Below are 20,440 nucleotides of genomic sequence, written 5' to 3'. Positions count from 1 at the left end.
TCCGTCTATATATGTAATAAGTGCATGTTTAATATAACTTTTTTAATGCTTAAAAATATTTATTTCGTTTTTAAAGATCTTTTTAAAATTTTTAGTATTGTTTGATCGAATTTTGAGTTGAATTTTTAGAGATTAAATAAATTATTTTATTTTTATTAACAAAAGTTTAAGTTTTTAGACTTTTGAAGTTGTAGAGTTTTTATATTAAAAAAATAGATTTTTTTAAAATATTCTTATTTATTTCATTCCTTTAATAATATAATTTTAATATACTTATCTATTAAAATAATTTTATAATTTTAAATAAAAAAACGTCGTTAACAATCAAATAATTTTATATTGGAATAATTCACAACTTGCCCTTGGACCAGCTACCCCTTTTTTTTAATGCGCCTTGGACCAGCTACTTGATTACATATATATTGTCACGGATTTCATTTGCTTTGAATTATAGCGGAGGACACATAATACAATAATTGCAGCAAGTCTCACATGTTCTTGGATTTTTCGTGCAAATTTAATTTGGCTTCATTCACCGACCATTCTCCAAGACCAATTTAAATATATTGTTCTTTTCCACTAGTTAAAATAATAATTTTTTATTATGAGGCCCCGCCATAAACTGTAAATTTCTTATTTAACGGCTCTAGGAATTATCATAATAAAAATCGAGCTGGCCTGTTGGTTTGTTCATTCAGGATATAATAATTATATCCTTCCACTCTACGCATACTCTTTTGTATAATTATTTTTAAGTACGAGCGTTTATATTTTTTTTTATAATGCAGACACGTTCTTAAATTATATGATTTAAAATAATTAAAAATTAAGATACTATTTATTTTTTAGTCTGAAGTCTGAATTTAATTTTTTTTCAGATATTTATTTATTTTAGGTTATTTATTTTTTTAACTTATCACTTATTATCAAACAATTTTATCTGAATAGAAAAAGTAGAAAAAATTCCACTTTTATTTGAAGTGTGAAGTCTAAATGTAAAATTTCAATTTCAAATCTCAAAAATACCCTTAATAATTCATGTATTTTCAATATTATGTATAAACTTAATATTTATATATTATTCTTGAAGTTATTTTTTTAATTGGTTTAAATTTTTATTCACATGATAACATTAACTAAACTGAAATATTGAACAAATTAAAATATGTCCATTGTGATAAATAAAAAATAAAATAACAGTTTTGATTTTATAATAAAATTTGATGTTATTATTACATTTTTTTATTAAAAAATTAAATTAAGATCAACAATGATAGTATTTTTTTTTAATGCTACCAAATTAATCAACCTGTGAAAATCATAAATTGTGAAGAACAAATATATGCACCACTTAAAATGATATTTATGTCAAACTCCTATCTTTTAAATCTCTCTCTTTAGATGTTGAAAACAAAAAAACAATATATCACTAAGATATTTTCATTCAGACCTATTCAGACTTCAGTTAAATTCATACCTATTCAAATTTCAAATAAAAAAACAAACACAACCTAACTCTCTTAAATCTTATGATTTAAAAAATGTGTCTGGATATAAAAAAAAATGAAGACACTTGCATTAGAAAAGAACTACACACACATACATAAAAATCCGAAAGTTCTTAAAGTACGGATAACATATTTTTAACCATAACAGATAACATATTTTCAACGTTACTCTCATCGAGTTTCTTCTATAACTTTTAGGGCTCCTTAACTTCAACATTTTACTTCAATTTTCATCCATTTAATCTATTCAATCTTTTAATTAAACTTTCATTCGGCTGATCTATTCATTTGAATAATACAAGAATAAAGGTGACTCATTGCAGATTTTTGACAAAAAAATATACACCTTTAGATTGAATGAAATGAAACGAATGAAAATTTAAGTCATCATTTTAAGTTACATTCCTTTTTTCAATGACTGGTACAAAAAAATTAAATTAAGGAAACGAACCATAAAAACGTCATGCATAAAAATAGAAAACTTGATCAAAAAATATATAAATAAGACAACATATTTATATAAGGAAACTTCTTTATTCGAAACATTTCAGGCACCAAATGTAGAGCCATTGAATGCATAACGATATCAAAAGCAAAAGATTAAACATCTACATATCAGATCAAGTCTAACACACTAAACTTAATACACAACAAAGTAACACTAAACATGGCAAAGTTGATCTTATTAAATCAAATAACAAAATGGGAAATGAAAACAGGTCCAAACTTCAATCCTCTTCCAACATGTGACCACCATCTTCAGCCACCTATTAAGAAAATAATCAAGATAGATACATAACTAGGAGGGCTAGATAGAGGATCTGTTTGGTCATATTAAATTTGCATGTAACAATTCTGTCAGCTTAAATCACAGATTCGCAAAAGCTCCTCGTCAAAGAATAATAAAGGGCAATTGTAAACTTTAATGGGGATAACTGACACAACATGAAAGTAAAGAAAGAACAAATCTTCTCAAAAAGATTTTTTTTTTTAATATTATGAATCAACCAACCAAAACAAATAGGGTTCAGCTCCCTTTTATACTAAAACACTAAATAACGTGAATTTACCAAACTGTGTAAATTCAAATTATTTTAACACAATAAAGTTCTACAGACAGAATTAAAAAAAAAAAAAAAAAACTTAAAATAAAGAAAAAACTGTCCAAGCTACGGCCTGTTCTACATCAATAACCAACTAACAGAATAACAAAGCAGCCCTCTGTACTGTAAAATTACTTGCAAGCCTTCCGAAAACACAGCAGGGTTAATACAAGCACACCGGATATTGTTTTGTAAAGTCAATCATAAGCAAATATTATTTCGTATATTATTTCGTAAAATACTACCAAATAAGATACAGTATTTAACACCATATGATTTCTAAATTAGCCCAAAAAATTGTAGGATCAGAAATCGGATGGTCATAAATCAAACACTGACAAACCAATGAATTTTCAGAAGGGTATTATTGCTCATCCTAGAAATGACAATCTCCAAGGTGTTCTTTGCGACCCTTATCCCCTGCCCTCCATAGAGTTGAAAAGCCCCTGGCATCAAATCCACAGTTTGAATGTCATTCATTCCTAACACACCCCATCAAAGTGAAAAAGAACTTGCCGGTGGAACCAGCTAATCCCCACAACTGCATTCCCAACAGATAAAATAACCATACAAGTAAATCACTCAGCCATATGAAACTAGTGTTAGTTATAACTTCATCAGTGTAAGTAAATAACTTACTGCCCAGCATCTAAGAACAAACATTTTCCATTCGTCTTATGCCTAACCAAATTGTCTATATTTAGTATTTAATACAACTTAATTTCCTAACATTCCTCCATCAATGATGATCAATTAGCTATAAACAACAAAATCATAGTCAAATTGAATGAAATAGCAGCAACATTGCATAAGGAAAAAGAGGGACTGCTTCACATGGAGTGATTACTAAATAGAAACCCCTGTTGAACAGTAACAACTCTACACATTTGGCTCAACTAAAGATCATGTGAATAAACAAGACAATAACCATATGATGCACATCAAATGAGTATGACTTAGCAATCAGAAATGATGAGAGCAATGAAACCAATGTGGCCATAATACAAATAAAAACCTAAACTAGATACAAACACGTCATAAAGTACCAGAAAATCCGAAATCTAGCACCAATAGCAAGGAAATAAGCATAATACATAAAATGCAAAAGAAATGAAGTGTACTACCCAGCTGGCCAGAGAGCAGGTGAACCCGTCTAGATCTTAATATCAATAAAAACATAAATTTCAGACATATTCATTTCACAAAAAACCCATAAAATCCAAAATTTTACACAGACTCGCATGGTTAACAAACATATCATAATTTAAATAAATAAAAAAAAGACAGACGAATGCTAATTCTATCAAAAACAGGCAAGAAGATGAATTTATTCTCAAATGTGTAGGGTCAGCAGCTGAAGCACGATGGATGAATCTGACCAGATTGTTAAACTAAACTAAGAAAAACCTAAAAATTTATCACATACCCATATCATAAAATCCACAGCAAAACCCCAAATCTCAAAAAATCACACCGAAAACAAACCTAACAAAATGTTATTAAACAATATAACCCAGAAAAGAAAAAGAGAAATTTTTGCAGTCAAATGTGGGGGCAATTCAATTCAACAACAGACCTGAGAGAAGCAGGAGAGCTGAAGAGCTTCAGTGAGAAGAGGACGCAGCGGAGTGCTGGTGGTGGGTGTGGTGAGAATGAGAAGGAGAAGGAGCGATGACCCTATTGTAGACTTGTTCGCCAACAAGATAGATTCCAAAAGCGACGAGAGCGATGCCGAGTCCTGGGGTGGCTTGACGCAGATTGCTCGTCAGCAGTGGATGCTTTCTCCACCCATCTCTCCGCCTGAAGAACTCGCCTGTGTGCCCCATCCTTTCACTTATTTTGTCAACACTCGCTAACTCTTTCGATCGATGCTTCTTCTTCTTCTGTCAGTCGTGTGGAGGAATATGGAAAGTGGAAACTGCGAAATTGATCGTGCCCTTTTAGTTTGCTGCGTTGTGTATATTTTGGGCTTAATTGGGCCTGGCCTTCATTCTCCATCTCATCTCAACTAAACAAGCCCATTAGCCCATAAAAATTTTCATATTTACGGATTTACAATTTAGCGAACAACTTCTTTCGATCGGCATAATTTAATAAAATCTCATAAGTGGAGTTGAAGTTGTAAATTAACCAACGTATGTCCATGGTAATACGATAACATAAATAACATCGTCCGCTAAACCATCTCTCATTATAATTAAGAGTGCTTTATATAACTCATCCTTAAAATTGTGGATGTACATTACTAAGAAGAAAATACGAACTATTTTAAATGCTTGAACACAAAATAATTTGCTTCCTACTTTAAATTTACAACATCTTTAATCAAAATTCATTCGCAAGCTTAATACTAAATTACTGCTGGCACTGCCAGAATGATCCTACCTCTAAATCTACCATCTGAATCAGCTAGCTTCCTTAATGACTACCATTCTTGCAAGCTGAATCTTCTTTTTCTCTCCAGACTGCATGCACTTCATCCGTCCTGAATCGCTGGGTAAAGGTTGATTCCTCTAACGGAGTTGATGAACCATGAGCAAAAGCAAGCAGACCGGTGTACGCAATCATTGCTCCGTTGTCAACACAATATCGGTCATCCGTTGCAAACAGCCTTCCACCCCGCTCGGAGCACATTGTTCTCATCATCTCTTGCAAGCGCTCGTTACAACCCACACCGCCTACAATAAGAACATCCTTTTTGTCACAATGTGCCATTGCCCGTTCCGTGATCTCCACAAGCATCGCAAAAAGAGTTTCCTGTAACACATCATCAAGCGAAATGTAAATTTCCAATTAGATTCATATAACGACCATGAAGAATGGCTAGATATAATTGCAGTCTTTAAAGCTATGGCTCATGCTGTTCCAACGGATTAAAGGATAAAAAATGCAACTAACCTGCAGGGAATAGCACAAATCTGCAGGAGTGCACTCATTATTGTTGAGCTTCTCCGCAGCAGTTGCTTCAATATAGCTCAATATCCCGCTAAAAGAGACATCCATCCCTTTTACAACATAAGGAAGATCAAGAAACTTTTCCCCTTTCTTTGCCAGCTGGGAAAGAAGAAAATCATATTAGGCAATTCAAAATAGAAGACCTTCTGTCCCATCACTCAATCTACCAACCGAAGAATTAAACACAAGCCAGTACCCAAAGATTTTTGATAAATAACCTAATGCATGTATATATTTCCATGATGATGATTCAGGAAATGATGAATGAAGATCAGAAGATAAGCAGGTAATAGAAACACAATTCTCGAATTGCGAGACACATGCTTAAACCACTTCACAGGTAGGGCCCAGATATAGACTTAAAAATTCAACTGGTCTAAATCATTCCTTACCTAAATGTTTTACAATTACATATAAAATCTAAATGGATTTAATCCTTCTGAAAAGAAGAAAAATGTTGAATAAACCAATCTTCACATACCTGCTCAATGTTGTATCCAGGGCTTGGATCATTGGACAGTGTTAAAACCCTTGCAAACCGATCCAAGCAGTTACCCACAGCAATATCGATAGTCTCCCCAAAGATCCGATACCTTCCTTCACTATAAGCAATCACCTGGGTATTTCCACCGCTGACATACAACACAACAGGATCCTCCGCTCCAGTCACAATCCTCCCCATCTCAATATGTGCCACGCAGTGATTAACAGCAACAATTGGCTTCTTCCACAGCTGAGATAGAACCCGGACAACAACAGCAGCAACTTGCAGTGGCGCTCCCATGCCCGGACCCCTGGTGTAACAAAGGCAATCAATTTCATCTGGGGTTATTCCAGCAGTTTTCAAAGCAGATTTGACAAGTGGAAGAACGTGTTCTAGATGGTGTTGAGCAGTTTCTCGTGGAAGAAATCCCTGCCCAGGTGGCGTGAAATATGTGTGGCGTGGATTTGATAGAATACTTCCATCTAACGTAACAACCCCAACACCAATCTTGTTAGCCGAACCTTCAAATCCAAGAGCTATCATCCTCTTCATCTTTAACCCTGCATGCATTCCCATGAGTAGATAAACTTCTAATGGGAAAATGACTAAACTAGAGAGAAATGGACAATAATCCTCAAACCGAACATTTAGAATAAATACAACAACTCAAAAATGATAATTCACACATTCAAGATATGAGAAATCATGCTTAAGCACAAATTTCCAACTCCACATGCTTACAGAACAGCTGTACTTAACAGCAAGCGACCAATTTCACAACAGCTATGAGTTAAAAAGCCACAGCACCGTAAATCCTAAGCGTACTTACATCAGACAGATAAGGTGACTTGTGAAAAAGATTGAATTTTTATATTTTCAGAAGCAATAAACCTAATTATAAGCCTATGTCTACTCAAACTTGGGGACTTTGAGCCTCTTTCGTGATCTAAAGCTGAGAAATGTTGTGACTTTATTATATGGAAGCATGTATAGAGAAATTGGAGCGAAATGAAAATTGAAAAATGGAAAAAGTTGCATATAAGAAGCTAACCTTGGGGTTTTGCAACTGTTGGCGACGACAGGACGGCGATAAGGACAGCAGCCAGCGGCGAAGTGTGACAGTGAGTGGAGGGCGAGGAGGAGGGAGGCGAATGAGAATGCGTTAGGGGCGAATTAGGGTTTTTACGTCAACGGGTTATGGTGGGCAGTGGGATTGTATCGAGTGTGGGAGTGTCCGGGAGTTGCAAATATAGTACCCTTTTAGCGAACGCCGCGTTTTCAACATTAATATTCAATTTTTAAAAAAAAATTCAAAATTAGGTGGACCTTATTGAATCAGTTATGAATCTCTCGGAGAAAACTATGGTGTGCATCCAGCAGTTGGATTCTAATAGATCCATCCATCTAAATGGATCCAACGACTGGATGTAATAGTAATACCGTACCACCACTATACCGTAGCTGGACCCGAATCTCTTATTTCATTAGTTTTTTATGCTAAAAGGTATTTGTTGCTCTAATTTTTTTTCAAGGTATCTGAACTTGTTCTTTCTTTCTTTCTTTTTTCTTTTTCCCCCAATGAAAAAGCTCAAACATTTTAGCAACTATCCCAATTTCTCATGGACCTAGATGATATTTTTGTAAGAAAACTAAATTCAATATGGTTAAATATCAAAAGTATATAAAAAAAATAAAATTTCAATTATTTTTTATCATCAAATTTTAATTTATCTAAATTTACCATTGGTTCATTTATTTATCACACTCTGAATTTGAGCGGTAGCTGTGTGAATGAAACTTTGTTTATTTCAAAGATGGCTGTCTTAAAAAGATAATAAATAAAGAAATAAAGAAATTGAAAAAAAAACTTAACAGCACAAGAATTATGATCGTTTTGATTTGTCTCCGTCTGCACAGAGTCAACAAACACACACTACATTCTCTGCTTTAATCTCTCAGCAGCATTTCACTTCTTCATTTCCATATTTCAATTTCGGTATTTGACTGACTGAGAAAGGTGAAGCTGACAAATTAGACTCATGGGCCTGCTTCAGCTGAACCTTGCTCTGTCTTCTTCAACTTCTTCTCTCTCACTGTTCCCGGACAACCACCAAACTTTCTCCAGAACTGGTAACTTTTGATGGGCAATGGAGCATATCCTTTGCTTGTTATTTTGATGTGATTTCTATTCAATTTGGTGCTTTTCAGGGCATAAAAATCAGTTCTTTGGCTTGACAAGGAGGGCCAGGCTTGCAACATCCAGGATTAGATGTTCTGCTAAAGTTGATAATGTAAGTGGGATTTATTTCCTTTGAGTTGCTTCACGTCCATTTTTAGCAGTTAATCATGTTATGTTCTTGTATCTCAGGGTTCTGTCGTTGTTAAAGATAAGAGTGTATCAGTTATTCTTTTGGCTGGAGGGAGGGGCAAACGAATGGGTGTAAGTATCTTGTTGTTTTTATCCAGAGGCTCATTTTCATATGAGCTGTTATTTGTATTGTTTGGATATGCATACAATGCTATGGTATTATCCATATTGTATGTATAAGTTTATTACGTTCTTCAATTCCTATTGTTCTTAATTTTCTTCTTTCAGATGATGGTTATTTTATGTTTGTCCCAATAGGCGAACATGCCAAAGCAGTATCTACCACTTTTGGGTCAACCCATTGCATTGTATAGGTAAATGCCAATATCTTGCATCAACAATATTGTAGTATTCCAACAACCTGTGTTAGATATTAATTTTTTCTATCAAAGTATTGATGTATGGTTTAAGAGGGACTTCCGTGTTTAAACTGTAACCTATGTTCAGTTACATTCGGCATGAAAAATCAAATAGAATGTGAGAGTTGGTCTTTCTGGGAATATGGAGTTTTCTTCTTGATCCAGTAACAAACATTATAGTATTTCCATAGTGTTGTTAATGTGATTCTCAGTTTATTTTAGAATAGTACCTTGGGTTAAAGGTACCCTGGGTGGGATTCAGTTACTGAGGTCTGGCCCTCAGGCAAAATAACAGTTATGTGTTTAAAGTTGTAATAGTCGTTGTTTCCATTGCTTATGACTGATCCTCGTTTTTTCTTCTGAAAATAATAAAATGCATTTTTTCTTCAGTTTCTACACTTTCTCACGCATGGTTGAAGTGAAGGAAATTGTGGTAGTTTGTGATCCATCTTACAGTGACATCTTTGAAGGTTTCTGTCCTCTCTCTCTCCCTCTCTCTCTCTCTCTCTTCGTGTGCTTGCATAGTATGCTTTCTCCTATTAATGAGTATACCAGTTTGGTCACCTTTTAATGTTGGGCATGAGTGCTACCAGAAATATGTAAACTAATTTCTTGATTTTTCTTTCAGAAACCAAAGAGAAGATCAATGTAGACCTTAAATTCTCACTTCCGGGGAAGGAGAGGCAAGATTCTGTTTACAGCGGACTTCAGGTGCATAGATAATTAAGAGGAAATTTAGTTTCTCTATCTATGTTCTTGCTTTTTCAACATCTTATGTTGATTCAATTTTCCTCTAGTGCCTGTAAAAACTTACTGAAAACTATTCAATGGTTACTGCTAGCAAATAAATTTCTCTACTCATAAAATTTAACTTAAAGAAAACTGGATTTTGCTTGAAATTTGGCAGCAACACTGCTTTATTCTTCTTCTTTCTGGGTTTATATTTTATCTGTTATTAATTCTTCATGCCATGAATTGTTAGAATATAACCAAATGATTTATCTCAAGGATTGGTGGTACGCATAAGTGGATTATTAGCTTCTTTCTTTTTTCTTTCTCTTTTTTTTCAAAAAATTAAACTTGACGACCCACCAATAAAGTCACAATAAGATATTATATCAATTGTTTATTGAGTCAAATGTTTCGTAACAAATTAGTCAAAAATTATGGTGTCCTGATATCCAGTTCTTTTTTTCTCATCCAGTTTTTTGATTTGCTCTTAGTGGCTGATAATTTAACATTAGCTTTCATTTGTATTGTTATATGCTGCTTTTGCATCCAGGAAGTTGATTTTAACTCTGAGCTCGTGTGCATCCATGATTCTGCTAGACCTTTGGTATTATCTAAAGATGTGCAAAAGGTATGGGCTGGTGGTTTGGTTTAGTAAACAGGTCTAGTAAACATTCCCATATTTTCTAGGAGTTCCAGAAAAATATTGGCTATGTGCCTCATTATTTTACCACTATTAGGTCCTTATGGATGCTTTGCGGGTCGGAGCAGCTGTACTTGGTGTTCCTGCCAAAGCTACAATTAAAGAGGTGCACATTAGCCTTTGCACTTGTACCATTTGGGATTTGATACGTCTTTTTACTTCACTTTCTTATTCCAGTTAAAATTCATTGCTTTCTGCTTCTTATACTCCGGATGTGCATTGGAGAATATAGTTTGGGGAAGCAAATGGTTTTATAGATTTGGGAACTTATTCCCTAATATATGCATGCAGGCAAATAGCGAATCTTTTGTGGTTAGAACCCTGGACCGCAAAACTCTTTGGGAAATGCAGACCCCTCAGGTTTGCTGTTGCAAGAGACTGCATGATATTTCTGTTCTAACAATTTGACATATTGGATATATTATTTTGTAACTTCCATAAATTTTTTGTTATAGGTGATTAAGCCTGACTTGCTTAAAAAGGGTTTTGAGCTTGTCAATAGGTACTGCATTTGCTTTTAAGCTCCTCATCTATAAATCTTTTACTGTGAACCCATCATGCTGATACTGATGTCTATGATTTCCAGATAAAAACAATTTACCGGTTGTTCCATTTTAATTCATTGTGTTCACACCTCTATACAGAAAAAATGTTCTTAGCAAACTGTAATTGTCTACAGGGAAGGTCTTGAAGTTACTGATGATGTATCTATAGTGGAGCATCTCAAACATCCTGTATACATCACCGAAGGATCTTACACCAACATCAAGGTAATGGGTGGAAATCTCACCTGTTACCCCTTACTGATTGACATTTAGCATTTTCATATAACAGAATCAACATTTTTTAGCCTGAAATACAGTAGTTTCCTCAAAAAATTCATCCTATGCATGAAAAAGGTGACCTTGAAGTTATATGAACTGCAAATTGATGTGTTGTGTATTCTGAATTCCAGGTTACAACCCCTGATGATTTGTTAATTGCAGAGAGGATATTGAATTTGAGCTCAGAGTCTTCTTAATAGAAGTTTTTATCTGTTGTGTTGTATTTTTGAACTTTTGCTTCCGAAATTTTAACTAAACACTGGGGTCCATACTCCACGGTACACCTTGAATAAATGGTGAATAAATGGGATTCGGTACACAAATACCGTTCAAGTTTTCTATTAAACATTTCAAATTTTGGTTTACAATTCAAGTTTGATTTCTATTTTTCTATTAGATGTTTCAAGTTTAGTGTAAGAAGTTTCAAATGTTGTGTTGAGATCTGTAACATGCATTATCTGATGTATATCAGCGGATCCGTAAATGAATGGGTTGAAATGGCACCATGAGCAACTCGCAAAAACTAATTTTACTACACCAGCAAGCAAGGCAGTGCAAAAGCTGAATTGCTTTCATCTTAGACTGTTTCTCATTATATATAATTCATGGCATAAAAATTAGCTGCAGCTAAACAAATGGCAAAGTCCAACATATCCTTTTCATTTTACATCATTCTCTTTGAGCTCAGCTCGCATTCTTGAAGAATGGTTTAACTGGAAAATAAATACACAAAAAAATTTGCAAAGAAAACAAAAGGATGAATTCCCAACTACTTAAATTTAAGCTCCCCATTTATCTTCTAAGTCTGCTTTCACTTTTTTTTGCCTTTGTGCAATCGACAAATAATGAAAAATGCCCGCCTTTTCGTGATCGAACAGGGGTTCCTTTGACCTGTTCACACACAGAAATAGAACCTGATGACTTTATGCAAAATGCTAGAATGAAGGAAGAAACATATTAATACTGATAAAATACCTTTCCCTTCTTATGAGGTTTGGTGTTATTCCAACAGAATAGCCCACTGCAACCTCCAGCTTGTGACCCTGATTCATATCCCCTAAAGAAACACCAGCATTTAGCATGAGAGGTATACAATCTAAGTGAGAATCTAGTACTTCAAGAAAAAGGTAAACTCAACAATCTTGAATTCTTCAGTATTGGATTAAGCCACTTTTCTCTAAACTTCTGGAATTGGGTATTGGACTTTTAGCTGGATCTTGTAAGATCAACCCTATACCTAGCAACAAGCTGGATATAGTACACCAAATTTCAAGCAACCTAATTGTTCTATCAATTTCTAGGCTTTAGTTTTTGGAAATCTATTCTCGATTGGGACCCAAGGAGTGCAAAGTATCACAGAAAAAATAATATATAATTACAATAGATGTCAGTAAAAGACTTACTGGTTCTCTTTGCTGAAATTCCCCATAAAACTGCTATCATGCAATAAGCTTGGCAATATCGGGTAATTTTCACCCTTTTTGCCATTCTCATCCTTCTTGAGCACTCTATCTTCATTGAGCTTCAAAATTTTGAGTTCCTGATTTAATTCATCTTCCCATTGCTGAGAAGACAATCCTGATGAAAGAAGGGACTCCATATGATTTTGTCGATAGATATCCTCCTGGGGCAACACTTGATTCTTCTCAGGTCTCAAATGACCCAGTGATCCAGGGGCTCCTTTCTCTGTAGCCTGTAACCATGCAGTTTCTAACCTCTGTTCGCGGATTATGGATTCTATTCGCTGCATTGGAATCTCCTGCCTCCTCCCTTTTGTACTACTAATTTCCGAATTGCCGTCAGCAAAAAGGGGAGAACAATTTGAATGATCATCCTCTCCTTTAAACTTACCTTCCAACTCATTAAAACTTCCTCTGGATACTTTCCTCGCTACATTAACAGGAATCTGCTGTGAGTCTGAATCAGAATAATTATCGTTTGCATTTGAGCAAAGTGCCTTTCCTTCCCTCTCAATTGCGGCAGTGGTTTCTGTCTTTTTGAGACCTTTAGGTAACTCATTAGAAATTCCATGGTGAATAGAAGCCTCACCATCCGGCAACAGGATTATTCTAACCTCTACATTGCGTCTCAATACAGTTTCAATTGAATTGGTAATACTGCTCAAAAACCTTTCTGCTCTTGACTTAATATCTCCATCTCCAAATGCAACGTAGGCAATTAAAACTCCTGCAAGGAGAAAATATAGAAATTTAAACACTTGCAAACATCTTTAAGGAAATTTGAATCAACAGCATGTGGACCAAAAAGGCCAATAATAGGGAGCCAGAGATGGAGACAGACAAGGAACTATACACCTCCACTCAAGGAACTTAATAAATCAAAATCCATATTAGTAGAGGCCAAAAATAGGGAGCCACAGACAGAGAAAAACAATATTGTTACAGCAGTATATACCATTTCTCAAGGTACTTAACAAATCAAAATCCTTATTAGTTTCGCAATTTACACTTAATATGACACTTTACCCACTTTCATTTTTATAGAACTTCAAAAATTAAGATGCTTAAATTTACAAAAAAATTAGCAATCATAGCCCAAAGGATTATTTTCACCCAAAATTTCCTGGAAGCACTTCTTGACTACTTGAATATTTTTTAAATTAAATAAGATTTAAAAAAAAAATTATTAATCAAATACGCACGCACACTACATGAGTCTCGAACCTTTAAGAAGGCCGTCCACTAACCAGTGGAGCTAGGCCTTGGTAGTGTGCGTGTGTGTTCAGTTAATAGGATTGAGAATCAAATAACAGTAATAACGATTAAGAATATACATATTATGTCTGTGTATATATTCTTTTACATTGTGTAATTCAATTTCCCAGTAAAACTTATTGGACTTACTTTCAACCTCAGAGATAGACAAAAGCTTTCCATGGACCTGCAGTAGCTGCTTCAATGTCTTCGAATGACACCTTTCAATACACTGTGCCCAGATCTCACCTAGCTTTTCTGAATTTCTGCATGTAATAATCGTATTTCCAACAATATTGCCATTCTGTGAGACAGCCAAGGCACCCGCATCTTTCAACCGGCTATGTGAGGGCTTGGAATAAGAATTATGACCATCAATTCGTGATAATACTTCTCCAAGATGCCTGGAATTTCCATTAACTGGTTCACGCAAGGAAGCAGGGGATACTGCATTTTGAGGCATATATTGAGGACCTGACATCCGCTTGTAAACAACAGCTTCTCTTGAAGTACTTGATGGATCTTCCTCGGTAGTCCTAGAGCTCTGCCTTCTACTGCTACCTGACTGAGTGAGATCTGGTGAATGCATTGAACCAAGTTGCAACAAGGTTGCAGTGAACCACGTGCAGCGTTCACTTGAAAGCCTTAGCTGTTTCTCAGCCTCTGAAAGGAGCTTCAATGCATGCTTTAATCTCTCCAATTCTGCTTCAGTTACTAGAGAATGACAACAACAATGCATATCAGTAATTTCAATTGTAATATTTCTAACTGACAGCAGAGAATAAATTTTACAATGGGTTTCAAACTCAAAATGTTTCTCCTTTTCTTTTTGGCTGCATTTCAATTGAAGCTAAGATAAATAAATGAAAGTTGGAACAACAATAAAAGGTGGATAAAATGGATACAATGTAACCAATCACAATCAGCAAACCAAGGTTCTGGATACAATGTTAACCAACTTTCCATAATGGGTTTAAGTTGGCTGCAAATACACGACAAGTAACTAAAAGAATTAACCTTTTTGGAAAATTGCTGCAGATTAAAACTTACCTTATAAAAAATATGATGAGACAAATCAATGATAATAGATACATACCAATATTTTTCCTTATGAGAATAAATGGGACATCTAGTCGCCTCAAAGACATTATACACAAATTGTGTACTTGAGTCCACGGAGATTTCAGTAAAATAAAAATAAAGAGAAAAATGTTTCTCTGACGCATTTGTTTGAAAAGCTAGGTATTACCAATTTATGATTTAGTATATCTAGGCGGTCTGGTATTCCCAATATTAACTTACCAAAATTGAGTTAACAGGGATTTCAAACATAGCAGATTGATCTAATTAGAGAACAAATTTTCTATCTCTTTGGAGCTTCTGCTTCCGAAGAAACAACCATGAAAAAGTGAAATGGATAATACTCACAACTCCTTCCACCAATGGTGTAGGTTCCAGCAATGATATCCATGATGAGGCTAGCCAGTTGAGACATCAAAACCATTGGATCAACCCCAGAATCCATCAACTCCCTGGCTCTTTTCACCGTTTCTGCAGTGTCTGATGACATCGCTAATTCTAAAAGTTCCAGTAATTTCTCTTCAGAAACAACCCCCACCTGCAGAGAAGTCAGCAAATTGCATATGTAAGTTGAACTAATTATATGTACAACTAAAGGATCAGAAAAATATGAAACTCACATGCACTTGAGATGGTTTAGCTTTTCTTTACAAAATAGTTTTTTTGTTAATTGATCATATTCCCATTCATGAAATTATGGTAGTGTTAATAACTAAATCCGAATCAAACCATGCCAACAAAGCATTGTCGATAAAACTCACAAGTTCATTTACAAGAGATGAAGTGATTCTTTTTCCAAGCAAACTGAGCTGGTCTAACATAGTTTCAGCATCTCGAAGAGAACCATCAGCGTTCAGAGCAATTAAATCTAATGCATCCGGCTCAACATTCAGATTCTCCTCAGCAGAAATTTTCCTCAACCTCGCTACAATGTCACCATCTTTAATTTTGTTGAATAGATATTTTTGACACCGTGATTGTATGCTACGGGGCACATTGTCAATATCTGTTGTTATGAATATGAACACAACTCTCTGTGGTGGTTCTTCAAGAAACTTGAGAAACGCCAGCCACGTCTTCGAGGGCAACAGGTGACACTCATCAATAACAAAAACCTTGAATCGTGGAGAGGCTGATGGAAGACCAGCAGATAAGTGTTTCAAAATGTATCTAACTCTGTCCATTCCTTTTTTATTGGTGCCATCAACTTCCATAAAATTCCTACTTTTTCCAGAGATGAAGTCGTTACATTCTCTGCAGTACCCACAGGGCTTGGTTTGGTCAGTAGCCACACAATTCAGAGCAGCAGAAAAGATCTTAGCCGTTGACGTTTTCCCTGTCCCTCGAGGACCTTGGAAAAGATAAACAGGAGCAATTCTTCCCCTTGAAATGGTATTCACAAGTGATTGAACCACAATATTCTGTCCAATCAATTCATCAAAGAAGATCGGCTTGTATTTCTGGCTCAAACTCCTTATATTCTCCAGTACACCTTCCTCTTCCTCTCCATTTAAAGCTACAATCTCTAACCCATCTTGACTCCTACAGCTTGATGACCACCTCCTGCCATCTAATCTGCTTAATGCCTCCAAATCGAGCTCCCCAAAGTTTGTAGAAAGTTCATCATCACTACGGCCAGTTCCGATAGATGACCCTGCTCTCCCATCACCATTATTGGCGAGTAATGGGAGAACACCTTGGGCACTTCTTGAAGCCATTCTCCTCTTGTTAGAAACAGATGACGAGCGTCTCCTTCCATGATACATCGTCTGGCTCCCACACAAAATACTACTTCCTTTCCTCCTTAGAGTATCTGAAAGGGAAGGAGAGCAACAACTCCCACATACCCCTCTATGTTTTGGTGTCCTTTTTGACCAATAGCACGGAATCCCACATCCTTGACGACCAGGGAGATCCAAATGATCATCCATAGCATCATCATTATCATTCAAGGATGCTGTTGTGGCATCCCAAGATCCAATTGTACTAGGATTACGATTAACATACCTATTATAAGAACTAGTAGACAATGCAGGTGTGCTGTAACTATAAGACGAATCTTCTTTTCTACCACCTTTCAACAACTTAGAAGACGAATGTGACCAGTTCTTATGCTTAAGTTTTAATAGCAATGGGGAAGCCCCAGAATATTTACGAAAATCCTCCGAATTACAATAATCTTCAGTATCATCGGATTGCTCAACAGACTCATCCCTGCCTAAACCTAATGCCGCTGAATTCCTAGCAAGAATAATTTGTTTTTGTTGATATCTAGTTAAAGAATCGGAAAGGGTTTTATGTCTCTTACTTTTTCTCTTGGCAGCCATTGCTCTTTTCATTGCTGGAGTTGCCACAGACACAAGATTTGCATCTCTACACCTGAAAATCGACGATGCCCGATTCTCACCCAAATAAGTATCACTCTTTGAATCACCACCATTTCTTGCATCACTCAAGCTATCATCAACACTTTCAATAACCGAGGAAGATCCTTCATCCTCATCATCATCGACATCAATATCATCATCATCATTTCTTGCAACTGCACTAGTCTCACTCGAAGATTTCTGATTCTTCCAATTACACAAAAACACCCTCTTCTCTTTCCCATTCACATTCCCATTATTAATACTCACATTGTTGTCTTCATCAACCAATTGCTTGTTATTGTTATTGATCTTCCAAGCAGAGCCAGAAGCAGAAGCTGCTGCCACTGCTGCTGCTAGAGATCTGGATGAACTCAATGGTGACTTCCATGAAGATGTGGTCCCCGGATCACGCAAACGGGCTGCTTTCCTAATTTGTGTCAGCTCTTTCTTCAACTGCAACCTCCCTCTCATTTCAGCCATTTCCCTTGGTCAAACCAAGAATTAAAAAAAAAAAAAAAAACCCACAAACCCCAAAACAAAACTTTACAAGTTTAAAACAATACCCACATTCCCATTTCACTCATCAAAGCTTCAAACCCCACGTACACAAAATTTACAAATCATACAAACCCAACAACAAAAAGGAAAAAAAATTGAAACTTTGAACGAAAATGGTAATAAATGATTAGTGAAAGAGAGAGTGGATAGGAAATAATGGATTTTGACAGTGTGAGTATGAAATGGACCAGTACCTGACAATATAAATAATATTTTTTGTTGATTTTTCCTTTTCTTCTTCTTCACTCACTGTCACTAGGGTTTTTACTTCTTTATTTCTATTTTTTATTTTTTATTTTTTACTCCTATTTCTTAGTTGGCGCCTCAAATCAAAATTGTTGAAAGTTGAATCTTTGGAATGTGAGTGAGTGTGTGTGTGAAAGAGAACTTTGGACTGTGGAGGAAGCCCCGGGGACCCCGGGATTTCTACTTCTTTTGATATTTGTGTTGTGTTTTTTGTCTTTCATTTTTTTTATTTTTTATTTATTTTTTATTTTACAGTTTTTGCCTTTTTACACTTGAAACAGTTCTTGGTCTCTTCTTGTCTTTTGTCTGTTTTGTTACACAATATTTTTTTAATGATTTATGGAAATATTTATTGCAAGAAAGAAAAAGAAAACATTATAAAGGAAAAAAAATAAACTTCTTTTAAGAATATGTTTTTGGAAAGATATTGATACTACTATTTTTGCTAATATATATATATATATATATATTGTATTGGTAATGTGGTGAATGGTATATAACTATATATAAAAGATCCACTTAAAAAGAATTGTAAAATGTTTCTATTTACATCCATCAATATTAATATTATACTATGTTATTACACTAATTCTGTATCATTGTTTATCTATGTGATTCAAGTGTCAAGAAGCTATATAAATTTTGAAAAAGTTTTTAAGTTGGAATGTCTACTATTCACTTTGTAAAATACATATGCACTATAATAATATTATTTTGAATGATATAAAATAGAGACATTTGTACAAGAGAATAGAACAATTCAATTCAGTAGTTTGATCTTTTCATAGCTATTGATTAATTGGTTGCAATTTTCTGTTTATATGTTCATTTTGCATTTGAGTGTCCTTCTATTAAAGTTAAAGGCACAAAGTCATTAGGTGTTCCTTGCTTTTTCAGTAAATGCATATTCGCCATCTCTTCAACCAATATGGTTGAACTTATTGAATGAATCAAGCTTGTGAATTCATGACAAGATAAGGTGAAGAGTTGCATAGAAACTAGAAAGTACTTTCTGAAGAAGAAATTGATGAGGTTTTTTTTCTTTTCTTTTGATGAATAATGTGACAAAAAAATAAAAAAGAAAGAAAGAAAGAAAAAACTTTTAGAGGATGCAGCGCACAACAATGTGATCTCTATTTTAAAAAGGAAAAAAAATAGAAAAGAGAGAAAAAGAGTGAAATTCTGGACTTTACATTAACACCAATATAGAGTTTTACCATTTTAATCCAAATAATTAATATAGTTAATGTATTACTAATTTTGACAACGTACATCATTACTATTATGATGTTTTGTGTTATCATTTATCATTTTTACGATCTATATGTATAACGTTTGATATTATTAATTTCACGTTTCATGTAATTATTTACATATGAGTCATATGTATCTTAATTTTGTTTTTCATTTTTAGAAAACAAATCACAATTTTCTCTCCACCATCAAGATCAAGATTTAGATTCCATGTTGAAGCAGTATCCATACGTTAGCAATTGAAAATGGCTTATCAATCACAATCAAAACGTAGACAAAAATGGGTGTTGGTCAAGTTTTGGTGATCGATCGATCAATTTTCTATTTAACAACCAAAGCATGTGCCAAGGCCACAATGAGACCTCTCTCTAATCTCTATCATGGTTTTTTTTTCTTCACAACTCTTCTTAATTTTAATAATTTCCCAATTAAACTAATCCTTTAAGATATTCCCAAATCAGATCTCTTTTCCTCTTTAGCACGTGATTGGTTAGTCAAGCATTAAATTGTTTATCAGTTGGAGATTAATGACATTAAATTTTCTACTCACAACATGCTTTAACCCATCTACAGCCAAATGCTTAATCACATGCAACTTTTGGTTTCTTTAGGTTTTTGTCAATTGAATATTAATCATCACTTGAGCTTGCACGACAATACTACTAATAATAAAAAAAAAACCCAATACCTTTTGCTAAGCCCTAAACCATTTATGGCTTTAAGCAGATTTATAAAGACAGGGCCAATGCAGTTTCTTGGTTGTGTTTGGTTTCTTGTGCTTTTTCTGATAGAATTTTTGCAGACAAACAAAACATGTTTGATTTTGGTGGAATTCTACTGTTGGATTTTATAGCATGACAATGCATTTTCTATTTTGATTAATACCACAAGAAGCTTATCCAAGCGGCAGCATCAAAGCCTAATAATGCAATTGCAACAAATAGAAACTTTAAAGAGTAGGTCCCCATGGCCTTGAACGAATTGAAAAGCCTACTTGATCCCACAAGTCTTTTATTTCATTGTTTCTTTGTAGATTTTAGATATGAGGGAGGCTTTTTAACCTTAAGCTCCTCCATTTACAAAAAAAAAAGAAGGGACCTAACGAGTTGAATTAATTAATTAATATCGATATTTTTGCTCAATTAAAATGGAATATAAAGTTGCGTGAGTTAATTATGTCTTCATT

At 34.6% G+C, this 20,440-nt stretch overlaps 4 protein-coding genes across 4 annotated transcripts; 1 reads left to right on the top strand and 3 right to left on the bottom strand.

Annotated features, from left to right (window-relative positions):
- Nucleotides 1-2,002: 2,002 nt before the first annotated feature.
- On the bottom strand, nt 2,003-7,298 carry LOC102612939 (uncharacterized). Its single transcript, XM_006470746.4, has 5 exons — nt 7,102-7,298; nt 6,048-6,610; nt 5,510-5,665; nt 4,188-5,368; nt 2,003-2,275 (listed from the first exon to the last, which is right to left on the bottom strand). The coding sequence occupies exons 2-4, from the start codon at nt 6,600-6,602 to the stop codon at nt 5,030-5,032; spliced, it is 1,050 nt and encodes a 349-aa protein (XP_006470809.2). The 5' UTR covers nt 6,603-6,610; nt 7,102-7,298; the 3' UTR covers nt 2,003-2,275; nt 4,188-5,029.
- Nucleotides 2,796-4,497, bottom strand: LOC127902787 (NADH dehydrogenase [ubiquinone] 1 beta subcomplex subunit 3-B-like; the record flags this gene model as incomplete). Its single annotated transcript, XM_052442850.1, has 2 exons — nt 2,796-3,057; nt 4,188-4,497. A coding segment is annotated over one exon (282 nt), but the record flags the coding sequence as incomplete, so codon positions are not given.
- A 260-nt stretch (nt 7,299-7,558) lies between the features above and the next one.
- Nucleotides 7,559-11,424, top strand: LOC102612633 (2-C-methyl-D-erythritol 4-phosphate cytidylyltransferase, chloroplastic). The gene is made up of 12 exons (XM_006470745.2): nt 7,559-8,180; nt 8,259-8,341; nt 8,419-8,490; nt 8,677-8,732; nt 9,168-9,247; nt 9,406-9,488; nt 10,060-10,137; nt 10,247-10,315; nt 10,501-10,569; nt 10,665-10,711; nt 10,889-10,979; nt 11,165-11,424. The coding sequence occupies exons 1-12, from the start codon at nt 8,090-8,092 to the stop codon at nt 11,228-11,230; spliced, it is 885 nt and encodes a 294-aa protein (XP_006470808.2). The 5' UTR covers nt 7,559-8,089; the 3' UTR covers nt 11,231-11,424.
- A 162-nt stretch (nt 11,425-11,586) lies between these two features.
- LOC102612331 (protein STICHEL) lies at nt 11,587-18,273 on the bottom strand. The gene is made up of 6 exons (XM_006470744.4): nt 15,589-18,273; nt 15,176-15,365; nt 13,898-14,461; nt 12,437-13,220; nt 12,009-12,090; nt 11,587-11,924 (listed from the first exon to the last, which is right to left on the bottom strand). Exons 1-6 carry the CDS (start codon nt 17,674-17,676, stop codon nt 11,826-11,828), a joined length of 3,807 nt encoding a protein of 1,268 aa, XP_006470807.2. The 5' UTR covers nt 17,677-18,273; the 3' UTR covers nt 11,587-11,825.
- Between the last annotated feature and the right edge of the window lie 2,167 nt (nt 18,274-20,440).

The sequence above is a fragment of the Citrus sinensis genome, chromosome 5 (genome assembly GCF_022201045.2).
Source record: "Citrus sinensis cultivar Valencia sweet orange chromosome 5, DVS_A1.0, whole genome shotgun sequence".
NCBI classification, from domain to species: Eukaryota; Viridiplantae; Streptophyta; class Magnoliopsida; order Sapindales; family Rutaceae; genus Citrus; species Citrus sinensis.
Note: the sequence above shows the minus strand (reverse complement) of the source record. Positions and strands in the feature narration are given on the sequence as shown.